Here is a 13,880-nt window from a genome sequence, read left to right as displayed (position 1 = left end):
GGGTGGATACAGTAGTTGACATAGCAACTGTCATATCTTATTACTTCGGCTACTTTGTCTACACAAATGCCTTCCTTAAGGAAAAACACTTCCCCAAATTCCATGCAAATGTATGCGCTTTCTTCTAAAATTATCATTTTAAAGTAAATATCCAGTTCACAGTTTAACCTATGCATGTTTCCCCGAACTCTCATTCTTGTCTTGGAAATAATTTTGTCGAAATCATTTTGAATGCAGGTAAGTTTCAGAAGACCAAGTTCTCCTTTATCTAATCTTTTCCCTGTTGTATAGCTATCTCCAAAATTGTTTTTGATTTGGAAGAGCAAGATTCTGTTAGTACATACTTCCTGTGTGACCTGTAGCAAGTCTTTTTAATCCCCTTGTGCTTCCGTTCTCAGAAAGCTAAGATTAATAGTACAGTAAACTTCCGATAATCCGGCACTTTTAGGACCCAGGGGGTTCTGGACTATCAGAAGGGGGGGCTATGAGGGGTCTGGAGTGGGGTGGGAGGGGTGCCACCCCAGACCCATCATAGCCCCCCCTTACGATAGTCTGGCTCTGCCCCAGGCGTCCCTGATTCAGCCGCTGCTGGTCAGTTTCAGCAGCAGATGAATCGGGGATGCCTGCAATAGAGCAGCTGGGGTGCTGCCGGGTTGGTCCCGCAGCGCCAAGAGGCGGCGCTACGGCACCAACCCAGCAGCACTCCAGCTGCTCTTGGGGACGCCTGGGACAGAGCAGCTGGAGTGCTGCCGGGTTGGCCCCCCTGCAGCACCAAAGGAGGGCGCTGCGGGACCAACCCGGCAGGACCCCAGCTGCTCTGCCCCAAGGGTTCCCGATTAAGCCGCTGGTGAAACAGATCAGCGGCTGATTCCAGGAAGCCCGGGGCAGAGCAGCTCTGCCCCGGGCTTCCTGGAATCAGCTGCTGATCTGTTTCAGCAGCAGCTGAATCGGGGACCCCTGGGGCAGAGCAGCTGGGGTCCTGCCGGGTTGGTCCCACAGCGCCCTCCTTTGGCGCTGCAGGACCAACCCAGCACTCCATCTGCTCTGCCCCAGGCATCCCCAAGAGCAGCTAGGGTGCTGCCGGGTTGGTCCCGCAGCCCCGAGGGGCAGCGCTACGAGTCCAACCCGGCAGCACCCCAGCTGCTCTGCTCCCAGCTTCCCTGATTCAGCTGCTGGTCAGTTTCAGCTGCAGCTGAATGGGGGAAGCCTGTCCGGCTGCCCCAGCACTTCCGGGTTCCTGATGGTGCTGGACCATCAGGAGTCCCGGAGCATTGGATGCCGGACTAATGGAGTTTTACTGTACTTCCCTACCTCAGTAGTGCTGTCAGGACAAATACATTAAAGATAGTGATGCACACTGAGATACTGGTAATGGGGAACACATAAGTACCAAGAATAATTTTCTTGCAACCAAATTATGTTTTCCCACTACAATTAAATTATTTTCAGTGATTTGTTGTGAATAACCTATTACACATTTCTGTGGCATCTGGCAATTACTAGAAATCACTCTCACTGAAAAATCTTTCTAGCAAGGACAGAACATTCAGTATTTAACATACACAACAGTATATACTTGTTTATTTTGGATGGTAAAGACATTCATCACCCATATCATGCTCTAGAAGTCCTTGCAACACAATTTACATTCTCATAAAAATGTTTGTGGCAACATACCAGAACGGCAAGTCCATTTCAAATAAACAAATACCTCCAACCCAGATAAAGACTGAGAAGGATGTTTTGTGGAAAAGCAACTTCAATATTTCTCTCCACCTCATGACATCCATTTCTGATCTTGTTTAGATACAGAGACCAGAATCTAAATCCCTGCACCCTAATACATATCATGACCATACTGTAATATTATTGAAGACTAAGGGAAACTACAAAGTGATGTCAAATGTATGGCATTTAGTGAAGCTGACTGTAAAGTACTTTGAAAGGCTAACTATTTAGGCTAAATGTTAAAAGCAGGCATGGCTCATTAAAATCAAACCACTCAGTCATATGAAAATAAAATACACTAATGAAATAAGCACTAAACTTTGCACTTATTAAAACACCAATTTACAAAAAATAGACTTAAAATATGGAGGACTATGAGTGTTTAATACCAGGAGAAATCAAAAGCTGATAAAAATAACCCGCTACCTGGAAAAGCATTTGGAAAATAACAGTTAAAATGCTTCTGTATACAGTACAGCTACGTCTACACTGGCCCCTTTTTCGGAAGGGGCATGCTAATTTTGAAAGTGGGAATAGGGAAATCCGCGGGGGATTTAAATATCCCCCGCGGATTTAAATAAACATGTCCGCCGCTTTTTTTCCGGCTTGGGGAAAAGCCATAAAAAAAAGGGTCTAGACTGGCCCGATCCTCCGGAATAAAGCCCTATTCCGGAGGATCTCTTATTCCTACTTCAAAGTAGCCCTGTGGGGCTCTTGCTACATTTCAAAAGCAGAAGTGCCGCAGGGAGACGGGGCAAGTAGGGACTCAAGGCTGAACTGCAGTTCCCACTCACACAGCAGCCAAAATCCGACAAGTGGGGACTGCTTCATCCCTGCTCACACAGTTTCCCCGTTGTGCCTCAGCTTCCCCTACTCCCTGCAGAGAGGCTGCTGTGGGGAACCAGCTTTTAAGCTGGCTCCCCCCATCACCAGCTGCTGCTCCCCAACCTTGCTGCCTCTCTGATAGAAGCAGAAATGTGGAGAGAGCGACTAGTCAAGTCACTACTCGACTATCCAATATGCTTATGCTTACTGGATAGTCAACTAGTTGACTTGTTGCTTACATCCCTACTTCAGAAATAAAATATGCAGAGGCACTTTTAATTGCAATGGTGGTTTTTGCTTATTGCTGTATTGTGGGAGAAGATGGACTAAGTTAGAGTCAAAAGCACAGACTGCAAGAGTGATGTACTTGCTCATTGGTCTGGTGTACATGATTCTTTCTTTCTAGTAGCTTCTCTCAAAAAGTGCTCTCAAACTGCTCTCTTTTATGTTAAAAGTCTCAGGGGGTAGTTGTGTTAGTCTATAATAACACAGCACAATGCTTTTGGTGCTAAATGACTTGGATTCAGTCCCTGCTGAAGACTATGGCATCATAACTTGCTATTTATTATCAGTGTTGTTAGTCCCATCTGGATTGTGGCCACACAGTCTATTGACTGATGGAGTTAAATAGAAAGAAATCAGAATGCATGTAGGAACACACATTTTGTGTAGAACAGTGATCACTGAAGGATGGACAAAAAAACTAAAACTACAATCATAATTCAAATCCCTAGGCCTTGGTGATAACCTAGCCAATGACTTCTGCAGTAGAAATGCCAGTATGCACCCATTTCTACAACTACTAACTGCAAGGAAGTGTCCAACTCCATTTATGGGGACCATAAGGCTGTAACAAGAAAACTCCAACATTACTTGTAATAAATAGAGCATTAGCTGGCGCAGAGTATAAAGCAGACAGATATGCCAATAAAATGAGTTTAATTCAACTCCTGAGTGAATGTCTGGATTTACCTCTCAAAAGGTAGCCCCCAAATATGGGGCAATTGAACATAGTATTGAGGAGGTGGATACCACAAATGAAAATTACAAAAGACAGGAATGTTAATAAGTCTACAATCTTCATAACATATCAGAATATTTTGCATTTCTGTATTTCCTGTCTTTCAAGAATCTCAAAGTTCAAACCAAACATTAATTAATTAATTAAAGTTTCACAATAGCCTTCCTTAAGTAGAAAAGTCTGATTATCCCCATGGTACAAATGCTGAGATAGGAAGAGAAATATACCCAAGCTTAGTCTTCCCATTAGCAGCAGAACTGGGAATAGAACTCAGAGACCTGAATATCAATCTCCCATTCTAGCCAGTAGACAGTCTCCAAATATTACCTTTTAAAAGGTTTTTGTTACATATTAGCTAAATCTACTTCATGTTCAAAACACAGTGTGAAATTAAAGAATGTCATGCTAGAAATTTGCTTACATTCACTGGGCATCGTTGAAGTAAAACAAAAAGGAGACTCAATCCATTTTCAAAATATATGGACACAAATCTGACCTTTTTCTTTATCCTGTGGAGCTGTTAACACCAAAATTTTATATTTTGGGTCTTCTCGGTACACAGGAAGGAAACACATACAGGAATCTTCAATGTTAACCTAAAAAAACAGGCATTTGGCTTTTTATGCTGTAGAGCTGGCAAAAATATTTAAATTATCAGAAGCACATATAGTAGGCCTTACTACATGAAAGCAAGGTGGACTATTCGAGATAACAACTTGCATTGCACCTGGGACTAGCATTCACTCATTCATCAATGTCACAATGCTAGGGACAAGTATATTTGTTCATCCACTAAGATACAGAGGAAATGTAACTGCACAGTGCCTGTGACCTTCCTAGGAAAACTTGGAATTTTCTGTTGATTCAATCTCTTTCTTTGCTTGCTGCAAATACATCACAGTGACACCTAAGAGTACTACCTTAACTAGAAGTTAGGTACTGTTTTTAATCACAAATCTACTATATGATATTGATTTGTGGGTTATTATTTAGTATTCGTGAAAGTGAGAAACAGCGCTAGCATGAATCTGGCATATAGCAGGACCAGCTTTCCCTGCACAGAACTATGCCAACGTACTTCCACCCTGACATGCAATAATCCTCTTGAACAAAGACTCCCAACCATGACATGCTGTTAAATGTGTCAAAATGGGATGACAACATTATAATATATATTAAATAACAAGGTCCCATCACCTGAACAGGTTTTAACCTAGATCTACAGAAGTGAAAGGCTCAGGGACTTGTCAAACTAGCTAGGGGCTAGTCAATTGCAGAAATCTTCATCCCTAAATTCTTAGGTATAAATTATCCCAGAGTAAGAGTAGCTGAGGTTAAGATCATGTATTTACTTTCTTCTTGGAGGTGTTCAGTTTATTTTTGATATACAAAAGATCAGAATACAGTGAAGCATTTATAGGACAGAAAGAAACAGCTAGAAAATTCTTGTTACCTATGCCCTTTGTTAATTGTATTGTTCTGAGTGTGCAAATTACAAAAGAACAAAATTAAACACAAAATTAAGCCTGAAATAATATTTAAGGTGTCTCTATAATCCACAAAACCAAGATACTTCAGACTTGAAGCCAAAACTTAATTCTTTAGCTTTACCTATTGTGGAGATGTAGCACTGCTTTGTGTTTTAAGGCCCCTACTCCCCTAACAGGGCACCAGAAAGGCAAGGATGCAGTGTTACCCAGTCCAAGGAGTTGAACTAAGGACAAAATAAGAGCCTTAGCTCTGTGGGTCTTTGTATTTAACCTTACAGATAGTTATGATCTTGGTCCACTAGAGGGCGTTAAAAGAATACTGTAAGATCAGTCACCCCTACTTCTCATTCAACATGAAAGTTACCCCACCCAGTATCAACAGGCTTTTTCTAGAAATTACTCCAAAATGTTTTCAGAAACTGTTTAGAAGAATCATATTCCACACAAACCATTATTTCAACTTAGTGGTATTGCTTCAGCACTGACTAATGATATAAACACAGCTAGTCCTACAGAAACTTCCATTGATAGAAAAGGGTCCACATGACTGAAGTTAGAAATGAAAAAGACCTATCTAGTCATATACTGCCCATCTGTTGGTCAATGCTGGATTTGTTCCTGCAGCTTTATCACTGAAGAATTTTTATTCAATCTGTCAGTCATTCCTGATCAGAGCTTGCATGACAGTGCATATTAGAAAAATTCATTGTTTATTGCTGACTCACAATAGAAAAAACGAATCTCTAGCCCTGACCAGCACAAGATGGGCCAAGAGCTGTAGGTTTTGGATCCAGTCCTAGACTCCCTCCAAATTAAATGTTGATTCCATTAGGGTCCAGCCACAAAATTCAGATTTGGACTTCAAATTTTGGCAGTTTCCAGATCTAGTGTTTTGGTTTCAGTTTATCTCTTTTCTGCAAGAGTAAAATATTTAATCTGATTGACTGAATCTGAAACTTTAAATGGTTTTTATCCTTTCACACTAGCCTTGCTATATTCAAACAGATTCTGATCACTAGTACTTGAAATAGCCTTTCACCAATATATAAACACACTCTCTACTTGGGAAATGTAACATTACCTTCTCTCCACAAGGAATGGAAAAAAACTCAGGAGGAGATGAAGCTTGCTGCAGAAGCTTTTCATAGTAGGCTTCAGTTGCTTCTTGGAGAACTTCAGGATTACCTGCTAATATATCTACTGGATAAAGGTGTCCTATAGATAAAATAATTCACAAGGTCATTTCTTTTGTTATGAAAGTAGCTACATACATTATAAAACTCTGAATCTGGAAAAGGGTCTGAGTGGGTGGACCCTTATGTACCCCTATACTTTTCTAGAATCATGGCCTAAAACAGTAAGGGTATGTCTACACTACCCCCCTAGTTCGAACTAGGGGGGTAATGTATGCATACCGAACTTGCTAATGAAGCCCGGGATTTGAATTTCCCGGGCTTCATTAGCATAAAGCCGGCGCCGCCATTTTTAAAAGCCGGCTAGTGCGAACCCCGTGCCGCGTGGCTACACGCGGCACGGACTAGATAGTTCGGATTAGGCTTCTAATCCGAACTATCTGTACGCCTTGTGGAACGAGGCGTACAGATAGTTCGGATTAGAAGCCTAATCCGAACTATCTAGTCCGTGCCGCGTGTAGCCGCGCGGCACGGGGTTCGCACTAGCCGGCTTTTAAAAATGGCGGCGCCGGCTTTATGCTAATGAAGCCCGGGAAATTCAAATCCCGGGCTTCATTAGCAAGTTCGGTATGCATACATTACCCCCCTAGTTCGAACTAGGGGGGTAGTGTAGACATACCCTAAGAGAGTAAAACTGCATCTACCTTCTGATGTTAAACTCACTTTTGCAGAACACAACCGGGGCAGTAACAGCTCATTTTTGTAGCCTTCAGTTCAACAGGAGACTTTGTTAAATGTCAGCAAATAATTCAGCATCCTGTTAGCTTACAGTGCGAGACCACAGATCAAAGTGATTTTCTTAAAAATGCATCCCATGATTGTTAATACTTACCTAAAAATAAAATGGGGAAATATCTCCCCATTGCTTTTGCCATTTTTGGAAGGCCTTTTACAAGTTACTTTATGGGCTGCTGTATACAATTACAGCACCACGCTCTCTTTCCATAGGAATTTCTACTGGTCATATTTATGATACTTTGGGATCCAGTTGATCAAAAGTCACCTTCCTGTTTAAATACTGGTATGTAGCTAGAATAAACTTGTTTGCAATCACACATGCCTAGAGTCTTGTACCCTTCTTAGCATTACATCAGCCATGCCTTTTGCATCTGCATGGACCCAGAGACCTGGAGAGATATGCTGGTCCAGTCCTGCCTTAAAAGCAGCCACCAGAGTGCCAAGTTACACAAACATATAGCAAAGCAAACTATGGAGAGGATTTAAGCGAAGTTTAGATGCCATAGCAAAGAAAAGGAGCTGAGTTAAACCATCTAGCTTAGAATTCTGTCTTCCAATAGTGGCCAATGTCTATAGAAAAAAAACAGGTAATCACCAAGAGATCCATTCCCTGCTGCCTACTCCTAATTTCTGGCAAACAGAGGCTAGGGATGCCATCCCTGTCCATCTTGGCTAATAGCCATTGATGGAGCTAACCCATGAATGTATCTAGTGTGTTTTTTTTATGAACCCTGTTATATCTTGGCCTTCACAACACTGGCAAGGAGTTCCACAGGTTCAGTGTGTTGTGCGACCTCAGGTCCCATTCTGCAAACATGAGGATAATCCTGTCCTACCTGAAAAGGTAATGTGAGGAATAATATATTACCAATTGTTAGGCAAATAGTACCCTAATGAGGACTACAAAAGTATGATGAACAGAAAAAATGCTTTCCCTATGAAAATAAGAACACAAGATCCGATGTCCTGGATGAAACGATTAGTTCAGTATTCTGACTCTGGCAGTGTTCAATACCCAATTCCCTAAAAACAATGTAAGAAACCAAAACCCATAATTCATCACTGTTCATTGCTTTACAAGGGGGTTAAACTCACTCCTAGCCTTTGCAAGTGATCATCTTACATCCTGAAGTTTGATAGCAGTGCTATGGAGACAGAATGCTGACCAGTAAATCTCTGAATGCTGATGTGTAAATGTTTTTTGTCACGTTTGCATCTGAGAAAACGAGAAAGAAAGAAGTACTGCAACATTATCAAGTCAATTTACATTGTAAAATCCTAACCAGAGCTTTAGAGAAAGAAAGGTTGCTTTAGTGGGCTCCCCCACACGTACTGTGCAATAACAATCCATATAAGGGAAATAGGACATGTAGTATGTTAGAAACAAAATGAAGGATTATTATTAAAATGCTCTGGTAAGTTATTTTTAAACACAGGAACGTCCTGTAGGGTTGTTTTCAATTATTTTTTTAAATCTGTACATAAGGATTTGATTTTTCTGGATGTATGCTAACAAACAAAGCAAAACATTGGGACTTCTGAAATATGCAACTCATGAGCACAGCACTCAAAATACTATATCCTGCTACTTAAAGAATAAACATAACTTTGCCTTCCTCACAGAGAAAACACTTAGTACTTTTAAGCTAGCTTTTCCAGTACCTAGTAGGTCTATATTAATTCTCCAAATAGATTCCTTTTATGTGATCAAGCAACCACGTTAATGATACAAGCCAAAAATTAAAATCTTATGCTGGTTAATATTTTATCAGCCCTTTAGAAGAATCACTTTTTTTCTCCTCAAATAATTTGTTCAATGATTCTGTCCATTTCTCTCTTTGCTTTAGGGTGTGACTTTCAAAAGTACCCACAGCAATCAGGAACACATGTTCCTTTGAAAATCAACAAGACTTGTGCTCCTAACTCACTTAGACACTTCTGAAAATCCCATCTTCAAAGATCTGGAAGTCTAGCTGCCAAAAGCATGTAGAGGGGAAGCCATCAGGTTAGTCTCGGTTTTCACTTTAACCTCTGTGCACTTCGATCTTCCCATGTGCATAAGGAGAGGAGGGGAGAAATCACACTCTCCTTCGTAAAGTACTTTCAAACGCACAAATATAAAAGAGCTGCATAAGTCCTAATTAGTTGGAGTATTTTATTCACAGCAAATAATTACTGCTGGCTACAGTAATAGGAAGTGATAATGGTTTTTTAAAAATCTAATCGCCAGTTTCAGAAGAGTTTAACTTTTCTGCTTTCCTTTTAAAGCAATGTTTTCCTGCGGATGCCTTGGAGTTGAGGCCCCTTTCGGCAGCTCAGGACACCAAGATCTTGAATTTCCAAGGGCAGCTTTATAAAACCAATTTAAATTACAGGATTTCATTTCAGAGTTTGATCCTATGCAGCAGCAACAACAAAAGAGTACATTGTATCAGCCAAAGCTGAATGTTTTTTAAATGGGCAATGCACACAAAGGGTTACAAGCCAAAGGGGAAAAAAAGAGTCATAAAAAAGGGGCCTCTCACTGCAGCCACAGAGGAGGTACCATATAACCATAAGGAGAGTAAATTTAGAATGGGAGGCCTACTGCATTAGAGGGATTCCAAACATTCCAGCCTTAGCAATGCTGCAGAGCTGAAAGCAGGCTGCCATCTTAAATAGTCAAAACTGGTAAACAAGGTCATGACATCACATAGATTCTACAACAACAGTATCAACAAGAGTTTACAGGTAGGTATCAGCCTTGCGCTTTTGTGTGGCAAATGCATTTTTTATGATAGATAGATAGATAGATAGATAGATAGATAGATAGATAGATAGATAGATAGATAGATAGATAGATAGATAGATAGATAGATAGATAGATAGATTATCTATTAAAGAAGTATAAAGCTATATTGGCATTCACATTTCTATTTTGAGCATACAGGGTTACTCTGGAAACAGACAAAACCACATTTTACACTAAAAACAAAAACAGTGATAATTTCATTTTGTTGTACTTTTTGTTCTCATAAAAATGTCTGAGCCAGCTCCTCGGCTGATGTAAATCAGTGTGTCTCCGCTCCCGTCAATGAAGTGCCACTGATTCACACCAGCTGAGGATTTGATCCTTAAAATGAAAAGTAATAGTTAGAAATGACTATAAAAGCAAGCAGGCACTGCATACGGTTCTCACATACTGCTCTGGCTCCTTAAAACCTGACATGCAGCACTTCTTGTTACTCCTGCCTTGAATCCCATATAGCTCTGCCAAATAACCGTCCTAAACTATCCAGTTTTAGTCTTGAGCCCCAAATGTACCTTAGTTCTTTTCTGCAGTACCTCTCCTCCAAATACACACTCCTGTTACTCCAGCCCTGGCTTTTCCAGAACAGAAATAGTTAACTGTGCTGAATTATGCAGTGGTTTTGTGAAGTGAACAAATACTCCTCTCTTGGAGGGAAAACTGCAGTCAAACTCACTTCACCTGGGATCCAAGGCAGATCATAACAAAGGTTTCTAAACTGGAAATGGTAACATTCATAAGGTCTATTTTTAAAGTCATAGCTCTACTCACTTGTAGGATGAGCGAAACTTTTCAATCTTGAACTAAAACTGTGATCTTTTATACATTAGACACAGACCTTTTCATTACAGAACCAGCAAGAATTTCCCTGTATTGGTTGAAGTAAGCAGGAAATAGTTTTCCATAGTCAAAGTAATTTATTCTTCTCAGCACAACAAAAAACACATGTGCACCAATATGTGAAATTCCACAAATGAAACTGTAAGTTGTTATAATACTGAAGGTAAACCATCACCCTCCCAAATTAAGACAAATATTTTAAACATTCAGTCTCATATGCACAATCTGAGAGAAAGTGATGGTAACATTTTGCAGCTGAATCCTGGTTCCTACTACAGATAATTTAAATAGTAATTTTATATTATTTATAACCTCATCATATGAAGATAATATTGCGGCAGTATTAAACAGCTATGACCCTTTTCAAGAGCTCTTTAATTACTCAAGTTCATTGATCTCATGTTTTCATATACTAATTTTGTTATTTTATGACTAATAGTGACACAATTACTAATTAACTCTACTGATTTGCTAGATCTTTCTGTTACAAAAACTGGTGCCAGTTTAATTCAAATGACATTGTCAACATCACCTTTTTCTGCTTGACCATTAATCCAATATTTCATCTTTTAACTATCACACAAAACAGATCTACCTTATCTTCAGTTAGGCTATGTCTACACTAGCGAGTTATTTTGAAATAACTTATTTTGAAATAACTCCCAAAAACAATTTTGAAATAAGCTATTCCTCTTCCACAAGCAGGAATTATTTCCAAATAACAAGCCCATTATTTCAAAATAATGGGCTTGGTAATGTGGACATTTGCCTTGTTATTTCAAAATAAGGGGAGGTATTTATAAATAACTCCCCAGGCATAGACATGCCCTTAGAGTAATCTATAGCTTTATCCATATAAAGCTACATCAATGTGGTTTCCTTATCAAGTTGGTAATGGACTGGTTTCAGCTTCAGACATATCAAAGAGGTAATTAAGATACCTTAAATACTGATCCCACACCAGGAAAGCTTTATTTGTTAAATGGATTATTTCAAGGATTATGGCAGTTTGATGTAGGAATATTTCAGAAGGCTGTTTGTTCCAATATCACGGCAAAATAAAAAACACAAGACTTAGTTAAATAAAGTATTAAAAATCATAGTATGCCATACTACGTAATTAATCATGTCCCCTGATTGCTGTTACTCATTCTGCAAGCAGGTTGTAGAAACTATACTATATTTATTTATTATTACTGCACAATTTAAAAGTACTTAGTCATCAAATATGTTTGCATTACTGACTAAGAACTTTTGATATGCATGTTTCAAAACGTAGGCACAGACACACACACACACGCACACACACACAGAGCATCGTTCATTTTCACTCACACATGCACAAGAAAGAAAAAAGCTTGAACATGTGAATCCTAACTGCTCAGAAACAGCAAGAAAAAAAAACCCAACACTTATTATTTTTTAAAATGTATGATTTTAAAGCCATCATCATTTTGAGGGATCTAAATCATTTTTGAACACTTGGGGATGCCAATACAGTAGAACCTCAGAGTTACGAATACCAGAAGTTGTTAACTGACCAATCCACCACATAATTTATTTAGAACTCGTAGTATGAAATCCATAAGCAGAGACAAATTTAAAAAAGCAAATACATTACCATATTGTGTTAAATATATGCTACTATAAAAAGGGGAAATTATTTTAAAAGACTTGATAAATAAGGAAACTTTCTATGATTGTTTCATTTAAATTTAAAAGATTAAAAGCAGCACTTTTTCTTCTGCATAGTAAAGTTTCAAAGCTGTAGGAAGTCCATGTCCAATTGTAAAATTCTGAAAGAACCACCACAATGTTTTTGTTCACAGTTATAAACAACCTCTCTTCATTCCAAAGGTGTTGATAACTCTCAGGTTCTACTGTCTTGCTTTAAAAAGAAGTTTTATTTTTCTACTAATTCAATCAGCAACTCTCAGGTTCTACTGTCTTGCCTTAAAAAGAAGTTTTATTTTTCTACTAATTCAATCAGCAATAAACAATCAGGGTGAGATATATGCAAAAATCCACAATATACACAAGATTGAAGTTTTCCTGTCAGTATCAGGAGTCCTTATATCCATGTCTTGGGCATAATACACTTATCGTTCTTAACACAGACCACTTTGCACCTTCATTCTCTTCTCTTTTAAACAAACCACTTGTACAAATATCGATGATGGTCAAATATGCACACAAATTTAGGTGAACTGACACAGCACAGAAAAGATTTCATACATCACATCAATAGTTAGGAGGGAATTACTCTGTAATTACACTGAATAGAGCAGGGGTTAGGGAATCAGGACTTCAGGGTTCTTTTCCTGACTCTGGATATGACACCTCAGCCAACTATTTAAATGCCTATTACTTATTGTTAAATGCATGTGATGCCTGCCTCACTATAGGCTTAATCTATTAATGTCTGTAGAACACTTGCAGATCTTTGGATGAAAGATCACTCCAGGAGGAATTCGGCAATTTTACTATGTCTGCAAATGAAACAATTGCAGAATTCCCCCAGGAATAAAAGATGATACATATAAAGAGGAAGAGTATCAGAGGGGTAGCCATGTTAGTGTGACGAACATGCATCTGACGAAGTGGGTCTTTGCCCACGAAAGCTTATGCTCCAACACTTCAGTTAGTCTATAACAGTGGTCCCCAACCACTGGAGGTTGCTGGGCGCCAGAGGGTGTGGCCGTTCACCCGCTGGGCGCCAGAGGGTGGGGACACTTGCGCGCCCAGGGGCGGGGCGGGGCGGTCCTCCCCCCATAGTCACGTGCCCGGGGCCAGCGCCCCCCGTCAAGCGCCGCGCGCCTGGGGCCGGTGCCCCCTCCAAGCGCCACGCGCCCGGGGCTGGAACTCCCCCGCAAGTGCCGTGCGCCCGGGGCCGGCACCCCCTCCAAGCGCCGCACGCCTAGAGCGCGGGTGGCCAATCCACGGCGCTCCCGAAGACGGCGCTCACCGTGCGCCCAGGGCCGGCTCCGGCACCATGCATGTGCCACGTGCCCGGGGCCAGGCCAGCCCCAAGCACTTGGCGGGTGCACACAAATGCCCCCATGGGCATGGCGCCCGTGGGCACCGTGTTGGGGACCACTGTTCTATAAGGTGCCACAGGACTCCTTGCCACATATAAAGAGGAGTACAGGATCTTTCGAAACAGGGCATTTCTGTCGAAAATGCCCCATCTAAACTGCCGGGTTTTTTTCTAAAAAGCCCAGTTTCGAAAAAAACAGCAGCCACCATTATGCAAATGT

The 13,880-nt window shown here is 40.5% G+C and overlaps 2 protein-coding genes across 11 annotated transcripts in view; one reads left to right on the top strand and one right to left on the bottom strand.

The window, feature by feature from the left end:
* FAM169B (Protein) overlaps nt 1-13,880 on the bottom strand; it is a 68,293-nt gene that overhangs the window by 31,448 nt on the left and 22,965 nt on the right. For 2 of the 9 annotated variants that reach the window (XM_075896973.1, XM_075896971.1), the window contains exons 2-3: nt 6,146-6,279; nt 4,071-4,170 (exon numbers count right to left, since the gene is read on the bottom strand). In XM_075896973.1, coding sequence (XP_075753088.1) covers nt 4,071-4,170; nt 6,146-6,279 — 234 coding nt within the window. Of the gene's footprint in view, nt 1-4,070; nt 4,171-6,145; nt 6,280-8,090; nt 8,212-8,923; nt 9,565-10,298; nt 10,446-10,554; nt 10,798-13,880 lie in introns of those variants that run through there. The other 7 variants (XM_075896977.1, XM_075896976.1, XM_075896974.1 and 4 more) reach the window with 7 other exon arrangements.
* PGPEP1L (pyroglutamyl-peptidase I like) overlaps nt 9,600-13,880 on the top strand; it is an 85,930-nt gene continuing 81,649 nt past the window's right edge. For both annotated transcript variants that reach the window (XM_025187800.2, XM_075896985.1), the window contains exon 1: nt 9,600-9,725. The gene's annotated coding sequence lies outside the window, so the exon portion shown is untranslated. The remainder of the gene's footprint in view (nt 9,726-13,880) is intronic.

The sequence above is a fragment of the Pelodiscus sinensis genome, chromosome 14 (genome assembly GCF_049634645.1).
Source record: "Pelodiscus sinensis isolate JC-2024 chromosome 14, ASM4963464v1, whole genome shotgun sequence".
Taxonomy (NCBI): Eukaryota; Metazoa; Chordata; order Testudines; family Trionychidae; genus Pelodiscus; species Pelodiscus sinensis.
Note: the sequence above shows the minus strand (reverse complement) of the source record. Positions and strands in the feature narration are given on the sequence as shown.